General features: G+C 60.9%; 1 protein-coding gene and 1 long non-coding RNA gene across 2 annotated transcripts in view; one reads left to right on the forward strand and one right to left on the reverse strand.

Moving 5' to 3' along the window:
* Positions 1 to 7,694, reverse strand: part of ASIC4 (acid sensing ion channel subunit family member 4) — a 23,066-nt gene extending 15,372 nt beyond the window's left edge. The window contains 3 exon segments of the mRNA XM_024763272.1: positions 6,704 to 7,327; positions 7,330 to 7,641; positions 7,644 to 7,694. Of these exon segments, the coding sequence (XP_024619040.1) occupies positions 6,704 to 7,327; positions 7,330 to 7,641; positions 7,644 to 7,694 (987 nt within the window).
* LOC112411894 (uncharacterized) overlaps positions 1,047 to 8,741 on the forward strand; it is a 17,676-nt gene continuing 9,981 nt past the window's right edge. The window contains exons 1-2 of the long non-coding RNA XR_003005698.1: positions 1,047 to 1,498; positions 3,130 to 3,353. This is a non-coding gene — a long non-coding RNA (uncharacterized LOC112411894). The remainder of the gene's footprint in view (positions 1,499 to 3,129; positions 3,354 to 8,741) is intronic.

The raw sequence follows: 8,741 nt of genomic DNA on the forward strand, positions 1-8,741 counted from the left end.
GCCCAAGAGCCCCCAGCCCTTCCGGGGGCCTCCTCAGCCCCCAGCCCCGCTCTCCTGGCCCGCCGAGCCGCCTCCCCTCCCCCCCTTTGGTATTTACACCTTTCACACATTTGTAAAGCTATTATCCTGTCCACGCTTAGTCACCGCTGAGCCAAGCGCCACGGATTTAGCTCCTTTAATCTTTCCTCCTAAATCAATCCTCCGTTTCCCCTTAATCATCCCGTGGCTCCTCTCTGAACTCTCTTGCTGCTGCCTGTGCCTGTCTTTCTGGAACTGTTCCCCCTCTGACTGAAAATGGGTGTCCCAAGGGCATGGTGAACATTTGCGGGGGGGAGGTTGGATTTTCAGCGCTGCCAACCCCGGCCTCGGGGCCTGAGAGCCGGGGAAGAATTGCAGATACCCGCTCCCTCTTCTGGAAAACACACAGCACTCTGAAGCCTCTTATCTCCACCCACGGGGTCTCTGTCCTCCTCCTGCCTTCCCACCCGCCATTCATGTGGGATGGCTCCGAGACCCTAAGCCTCCACCAGGATTTACAAAAAAACAAAAACCCAAAACCCTCAGGCCTCCTGTCCACGGTTCTGGCTGTCCCCACCCCCTCTGCCCAGCTGCTCCAAGGAGGTGGCATTGCCAGGAGAAGGACAGGGAAACACTGATAACACTCAGCCCGAGGCTGCCCTCTCGTTCCCTCCTCCAGGGAGGCTGTCCATCTCTCCCCACCACCCTGAGTCTCCACCCCGCATTCACTCCTCCTCCTCCGCCCAGTGACCTCAGCCCGAGTAGTCCTAGTACTCCTTGGGGCGCTCCTGCCTCCCTGCCCCCTGGTCCTGGTCCTTTCTGTCCCTGGCCTGGGCTTGGCAGAGACAGGCCTGCCACCAGCCGCGAGAGGGAGCAGATTCCTCCCGAGAAGCAGAAGGGCCGGGGTGGGGGTCCAGGAAGGAGCACGGGTAGAAAGAGGGAGGACAAGAGGGAAACGCGGGGGCCATTTCTTCAAATGCTAATCAGCATCTTCCGGCAGTGCCACGAGAGGCTGAGCTGATAACGAGCCCAGCTCGGGGCTGACGCCTGATTAATGAAGAGGCCACGGGGCTGCAGAGCAGGGCCAGGTGGGGCACGTCCCTCCTGGCATTCCCCGTTGCCCTTGCAGGCCAGCCCCGGGGAACAGTCACAGTCCCTGCCGCTGGTTGCTGGGCTCAAATCCCCCTCCAGCAACTCCACCGGCCAATGGGAGGCGGCCAGGCTGAGAGCGCCCCCTCCAGGAGGGCCTGAGGGGCAGCAGCCGGCAGTGGGGCAGGCGGTGGGGAGGGCAGGCACGCTGGGTCCTGCAGTCGGAGTTGTAGCTAGCCCTCTGAATGTTTTTGTTACTCAGAAAATTTTTAATTAAAATAATCAAGACTCGGGGCTTCTCTGGACAAATTGGAAGACCCCCTAACACCGGGCATCCCTGACCACAGGGCAACAGTTAGCTGGGGCTGAGAAACAGCTGCTCCCTTCAAGGGTAAGTGACCTTCACTTCCCCTCATACCCCACCCTTCCCTACTGTGTGCCTTCTCCGACCTGATCTGCCTGGCTCCCGAAGGCAGGACCACCCCTGAACTAGATGTTAAACTAAATGTTCTCAAGGTTCACGCCTCAGGAGAAGGTGGGGCCGGAGGGCACGGAGGGCTGGGCTGGGAGCGAGGGTCCGAGGTAAGCTTGTCGGGTAGATGAGAGGCCGCAGTGGGAATCCTCTCCCTTCCTGAGTCACGGGGGCAAGGGGCAGCCCTCAGGCCCTCGGCGCCAGTGGCGGAGGCCTGGAGTTGGGATGTCTGTGGAGTAGCCCCTCCCACAATCAAGGAGTGGGTGCAGAGACTGTCAGTACCGGCCTGACCACACCAGGGAAGGGGCGGGCTCGGGAGGAAGCTTGCAGAGAAGGCCGGGGATGGCGGAGGAGCCTGGAATTGTGGGCTGGGGGAGCCAGAGAGTGATGGAGGGCTGGCACGCAGCTCCCTCTGCCTCAGAGCCGTCCTGACTGAGCTGGGGTGGGGCTGGGAGAGGAGGGAAGGGGGCAGGGAGGAGGACTGCCCAGCTGGAAGAGGCCTTGTCTAATTGTGCCTGATTAGCAGAGAGGAAGAGAACAGGGCGAGGGATTAATAGTCACGGCAGTCACCAGCGTGTGGGGAAGGAGGGCTGGGAGGCGGGGAGGGAAGGCTGACAGCCCGAGAGGGGATAGAAACAGGGAAGTGCCCACAGGTCTCTGGTCACCTGCACCTCCAGGGGCTGCCTGGACCCCGGAGGACCCCACAGAGAGGGGCTGGCCCTCCCCCTGCCTCCTCGTGGATTCTTTACCTTCCCCATGCCTCAATTTTCCAGACAATAGAATGGAAAAGACCAAGGTCACGTCCTGCACCTGGGAAGAAAGGTGTATCTGTTCGGTGGTGTTTCCAGACATCTCGATGTCCCCAGACACAGGCCCCATCCTCAGCTCCACCGGGGACCTCGGCCCGGAGAGTGTAGATGGCCGGACTTCTGATCACAGCCCACCACCATCACTTTATACCCTTTGATGCCCGTTGGAAAGCCTAGCCCTGCCCAACCTGGCAGCCTGAACCATGCCCCCGGGACCACCTAGAGCAGCACTGTCTGATATGGCAGCCACTGGGCACGCTCCACTGTTTGAATAGAAGCTTCACGCTCTCTGTCGCACTAATCACACTGCAGATGCTCACTGGCCTGTGTGGCTAGTGATGACCACGTTGGACAGCGCAGATGCAGGACATTTCCGTCATCACAGAGTGTCCTGTGGGACAGCACGGATCTCAAGTGTATGCACTGCTACACATGCACACGCATGCCTGAGTACTGGGGAGGGTTGGGAAGCATGGGGATGCTATAACAGGGTGGGGGGCGGAGGCTTGAGGGTCAAGAGAGGAGGAAGGCTAGGTGATGGAGACTAGCGAAGATGCCAGCACCTAGGTTGGAAAACAGCAGGTGGTGCTGGGAACAGTCAGGTTAAAGAGAGCCAGGAGTTGGGGTGGTGGCATTTCTAACAGCTGACACTCTGAGTGCACGTGATGTGTGTGCCAGGCAGTGTGCTACGCCCTTTACAGCCACCTCTTTTAATCCTCACAACCACCCGAATTTTTTTAGGTTCTAATATTCTATATCACGAATACAGAAACTGAGGCTCACAGAAGCTAACTTCTCCAAGGCCACCCAGCCAAGGTTTGAGCCCAGACCGTCTGGCTCCAGAACCCACACACTTGACCACTCCACCGTACAGTCCCCAGCTGAGAGGAGACGCTGGAATTTAGAGCCACATTTTACAGCTGAAGAAACGAAGCCTAGGAAGAAAGAGTGATTTCTGCCTTCTAGTAAGTGGGCAGGCTGAGAGCAGCCGCAGGGGGGAAAGTATAGAGGGGGCTTGGCACGCTGGCCTGGGGGAGCGGACGGCGGTAGGAATTGAGGAGGAAGAGAGAACATATAAGTGGTGGTGGAGGTGGGAGTGGGTTGGTATGAGACTGGGTGAGGAGGGGGGCGGCAAAGAGAAGAGATGGGGTGAGCTGGGTGGAGGGGCATATGGGTGGAGAGGTGGAAGCATCACTCCTCTCCCTCGCCTCTCTCCCCTCCCCTCCTCTCCAAACCTCGCCCAGGCTGCTTCATCCATTAAGCCTTCCCAGCCCTCTTCAGCCCAGAATGGCCCCTCTCTCTGAACCCAGGCTCTTACTATCCATGTAACCTCGTTTGGCAATTAATCCCGGCACCTCCTGACACTGCTTGCATGGCTGGTTAACTCTTCCATTGGTAAAGCATTTTAAGTGTCCCCATCCCAGCTCCACCACAAGACTGGAGGCTGCTTGAGGACAGGGACTGGGGACCAGGGCTCCCCTTCTTTGTTCTCCACCACAGCACCTGGCAGCGAGCCTGGCACATAGTAGGTGCTCAGAACTCCGTGTTGATTGAGTGACTGATTGGGAATCAGTGAGGGGATATTAGGGAGCATGGGGGTGAGAGCGACTGCAGTGGTAACAGAAGCAAGAGCGGCAGCTGAGGGGACTGGGGGAGGGCATTTTACCCGGAGTAAAAATAGGCTGGAAAATGTGACATTTATTAACTTGGATTCCGGAAGAAAGGTCACAGCAGAGTGGGGAGTGGGAAGGAGGAAATGGGGAAAGCAACAGAAAACATATACCTTCCCCAAAGCGCGTCGTTGTCTCTGACCATCTCAGCACACGTGCCCTGGCAGGTTCCCACCACTGATTCCTGCACCCATCACCCCTCCATCGATCCCAAATCCCCATCATGGGCTCCATATTCTCACCACGGAGTCTACTGTGGGCCTCATGTCCTCATCAGAGACCCCTGATGTCTTTGTCTCCATACCCCTTCTCCAGTCTTGCCCACACAATACACCCCCATCTTCCCCGTTACTGTGGATCATCCCATCCCAACCATAATCCCAGACCCTTGTAAACTGGCAGCAGACTCAGCCTTAGAATGCCAGGTCCAAGGGAGAGTTACACTCAGCACATGGGGGGTGGGGTTTGGGCAGAAGGGTATGGGGACTAGGCTGAGTGGGGGGGACAGGAATTCCCCAGGGGACAGGTGGGTCCAAGGGGAATCCCTGACCCCCCCGTGCTTGCTTTGCTTCTCTGCCCCTCATTGTCCTGCCGCAGCCCCAGAGCAGAGACCCACAAACTTCTGTCCTTTTCTCTCCATCCTCAGGGTACGAAAGGGCCTGTGGGATGTCCACCCTCACCTCTGCCTGGCCATCCCCAGATTCACAGGGACTCGCCAGCTTTAATCAGGGGGCTCCCTGTTCCCATATCCTCCAGGCACCTCCTCCTTTCCTGGAGGCCAGGCAGCTACCCCCAGCCTCCCTCACCTTGCTTCCTTGCCCCTCTATCTCTTCCTCCCCTCCCCTCCCCTCCCCCCGAGGCTTCATTACTCTTCCTCTTGCCCTTCCACCCCTCACCGGGGCCTGGGACACAAACTCCCACTCAGGGACACAAAGGCCCCATTGATTTCTGCCCCAACAGCACCTGCTGACACGGGCTCTGTCCCCACCCCCAAAACTCAGGAGTGACGATGTCTCACAGAGGAGCCCCACGGACCCGAAAGGCCACATTCACACACTGCTCCTTAGGGACAATCGCTTTGAGAGCTTTGAATTTTTCCTGGAAGAAGGGGTGTGCAGCTGGACAACAGGCCCCCGCCATCCCCTCCCCGCCCCGGTTCCTCTCCCAGCACATCCTCCTTCTCGTCCCTTCCTCCATTTCTACGCAACTCCCGCCACCCAATGGCAGGAGGACCCCGAGGCTGCAGGTATGGTGGGGGCAGGAACACGGGTGGAGCACGTTTCCTGGTGCTATTGAGGCAGTGAGTGAATGAGAGCCCGCGTGCGGGCACCGGGCCACGAGAAGGAAAAGGTCCCCATCTGGGGCTGGAGCTGGAGGCTGGGCTGGATGGGCACCATGTCGATGCCATGTATTTGCACATGCGCTGGGCGGTGGTCACAAGAGTGAAAACACACCCCACACACACCACACGTACACAATGCCGGGGGTAAACTGTGGACTGGGGACAGCAACTCAAGCACCAGGAATAATAGACAGCCTGTGACTATGGGTGAACGGAGCACCGACAGACAGCATACAAGACACACACCCCACACACACCTCACACACCCGATTGTGGGAGGTGTGCATGGGAGGGTAGCCCAAGCCAACACTCCACTCCACTCCACTCCTCGTGAGAGTGTGTGTGTGTGTGTTTGCACATATGTGAGAGACGGGGAGCAGGGGCTGAGGCAGGTGGGGGTGTCACAAGAGGGGACACCATGCACGGTGTGACCCTGTCCTCAGCAGCTTAGTAAGAGCTGGGATGTGGGCACGGGGATGAGCAGCTCTCTGGGTGCGTGGGTGTGCAGGTGTGCACGTGAGTGTAGTGACAGGGACACTGTGTGTGAGAGAGTGTGCAGGAAACTATGTCTCCATGGGGTAGGGGTGTGTGTGTGTGCTGGGCAGCAGTGAGGGTGAGCCATGCACCTAAGAGTGAATGAGTGACCCTCAGTGTAAAAGCCAGAGCCGGGCAAGAACCAGGAAACAGAGGGAGGGCCTGCAAAGCGGGAGAAGCTGGAGGGGCAGCGTGAAAGAGGGATGTGTGAGTGAGTCAGTGAAAGGGGGTGTGTGAGAGAGACACTGGCACCCAGTGTACGTGAAGATCGGCTCTGTCCAGCCTGCCTGCCGGGCCAGCTCCCCCAGAGGCAGCCCTGAGTCCCCCCTTTGCTGGAGCCCCCAGAACACCCTCTCCCCATCGCCCTTGTTGGGTGGGGAGAAGAATCCAGTGGCCACAGGAGAAAAGGAGAGCAAGAGAAAAGCGGGGGTCACTTGGTCCGGCTGTGGCATGGTGCATCCCTCCCCTGCAAGCTGACCAGCTTCTGGGCCCCCAGGCCCACTCCAGGACCCTTGGCCCCCAGACCTAGGCTCTGCAGCGGCGGCAGAGCCCGAAGAGAGTGGCAGCAGCAGCACGGTAAGCCCCCACAAGCGTCCACTGCTCCATGCTGGGGAGCCCGAGGGCAACACCGGGCATGGAGGCGACACGAGGCCAGCCTCTGGCGGCGGCAGGAGGGGAAGCCCTGATGAGGATGCCCTGCGCACCACTCCCTCCCCCACCGCCAGCCTCTGGCCACCTCAGGCTGGGCGGGCCGGCTGGCAGGACTCACCACGGAGAAGTTGCTGGCGGAGCAGTGGTGCCCGCTGAAGTTGCAGCTCTTGAGCATATCCGCGAGCTGGTGGCCAGTGCGGTTGAGGATGTCTACCATGTCGGGCTCCGGGTAGCGCAGGCCAGCGGCACGGTGCCCGTCCCGGTCTTTGGGGGGCAGCCCAGTCAGATTGGCCAGGTGGAAGATGTCGGCGTCGCTGAGTGCCGAATGCCGGAAACGGTTGATGTTGCAGAGGGTGACGGCCGGGAAGCCCGCCACTGGGGCTGGGGCAGCCGGGTCCATTACCACCAGGTGAGGCCGGGTCAGGTAGCCCCGGGCGAGGCCGGCCGCCTGGTACAGGAAGGCAGCCAGCGAGGTGAGTAGGGCCAGTGCCCACAGGGTTCTGCGCAGTCCATGGGGGCCTGGGCCACAGGCCCGGCCCAGCCCGTGCAGAGTGCTGGTGCTGGCAAAGGTGGCCAGGTCCCGGGGGGCTGCTGCCCCCCGCGCGGCCCCCAGGAGGCTCTGCTCATCCCCTGCCTCCTTCTCCTTGGGTTTCGCATCCTCCCCTGCAAATTTGATTTTGCACACAATCTCGATCGGCATCTGTGCCCAGCTGCTGGGACTGGTTGGAGCCTACCTGCCCCTGTCCCTCCCTGGCCAGCAGCCCCTGGTGCCCTCCGGAGTGGCTGCGGGGGCAGCGGCTGCTCTTCTAAACTCAGGGCAAACGGGAAGAGGACGGGGACAGGGTGGGGGCCTGAGGTGGGGGAGTCACTCCCACTCCCGGCGACTCCGCAGCCCTTGCGCTGCCGCTGCCGCTGCCGCTGCCGCTGCCGCTGATGCCTCTGCCGCCGCTTGTCTCTCTCCTCGATCGTCTCCTTGTGGCTTCCCTTATCAGCACCGGCACAGCTGTCAGCCCCTGCGTGTGTCCCTGCGAGCGAGCGAGCGAGCGAGGGAGCGAGGGAGCGAGCGCTGCTCCGCCACGCCGCGCAGCCCCAGCCGCTCTGCTCAGCATGTGCTCCGGAGCCCACCCCGTGCTTAATAATTCAGGACATGTCAACAGCGTTTCACCGGCGGCACGGGCGGCAGGAGCCAGGCCAGGGGAGGGGGCAGCCCCCAGCCCGGGACAGGGATCGCCCGTCCCTGCTGCCTGAGACCTCGTCGGGATAGCCCCAAACTCTTGCTACACCCTAGCCATTCGTGGGGTCCCCGCATGGCCCCACTCCCAGGCCACCCGGGGAGGAGGGTTGCACCCGGAGTCCTTTGCTCATTCTGCCACTTTTCTGGACCGCACCCCAGGAAGGGTCAGCCGACTCCATCCCCGACCTCCTGGCCTCCCTGACTCCTGACTGCAGCCACCCAGCCACCACCTGGCCCCACTACCCCACTCACGGCGGCTTCCAGAAACTCCTTGGGAGAGCCACTTGTTTGAATGAGGCAGGGGAGGGGAGGGCAGAGCAGAGAAGGGCAGGCGAGACAGACAAGGGGACAATGGTGGCTCCACCAAGATTCTTGGCTTCCCTGCAGCTTTGCTCCCGACTTAACACCCACCATACCCCTGCCCCCTCTGGGATGCTGGCCGCCCTCTCCCCGACTTCACCTCCACCCCCGAAACTCAGTGTCTCATGTGTCTGGGACAGAGGGCACCCTGGCTGACTTGCACATCTGTGGCCGCTTTGCTTCGCCAAATGTTTCCCAAATCCCTTGCCAGGCCGGGGGTTGGGGGCGCGTGTTGGGTGGACAGGCCAGGGAGCAGAGGAGGTGTGATGTGGTGAGAGGGTATGGAACGGAGGTCAGGAAGAGCCCACATGGGGATGGAGGGAGCAGAGAGGTGCTGCGCTTGAATGGGAAGGAACGCAGTCCTAGGGAAACGGATACGGGGCGCCTGGCAGAGGGGCAGGGGAGCCCTGGGGTGGCTGCCGCCTGGCAGAGGGGAAGCAGGCATGCGGGCTGCTATCACAGGCAGGGATGGGGCCCCTGGTGGCCGGCAGAGAGGAGGTGGTGCCTGGGTGCCCCCAGGGTGGGGGTGGTCACCGTGAGCAGCTTGTGCTCTGGGGGGGGG

Source organism: Neophocaena asiaeorientalis, unplaced genomic scaffold (assembly GCF_003031525.2).
Source record: "Neophocaena asiaeorientalis asiaeorientalis breed wild unplaced genomic scaffold, Neophocaena_asiaeorientalis_V1.1 scaffold86, whole genome shotgun sequence".
Classification (NCBI taxonomy): Eukaryota; Metazoa; Chordata; class Mammalia; order Artiodactyla; family Phocoenidae; genus Neophocaena; species Neophocaena asiaeorientalis.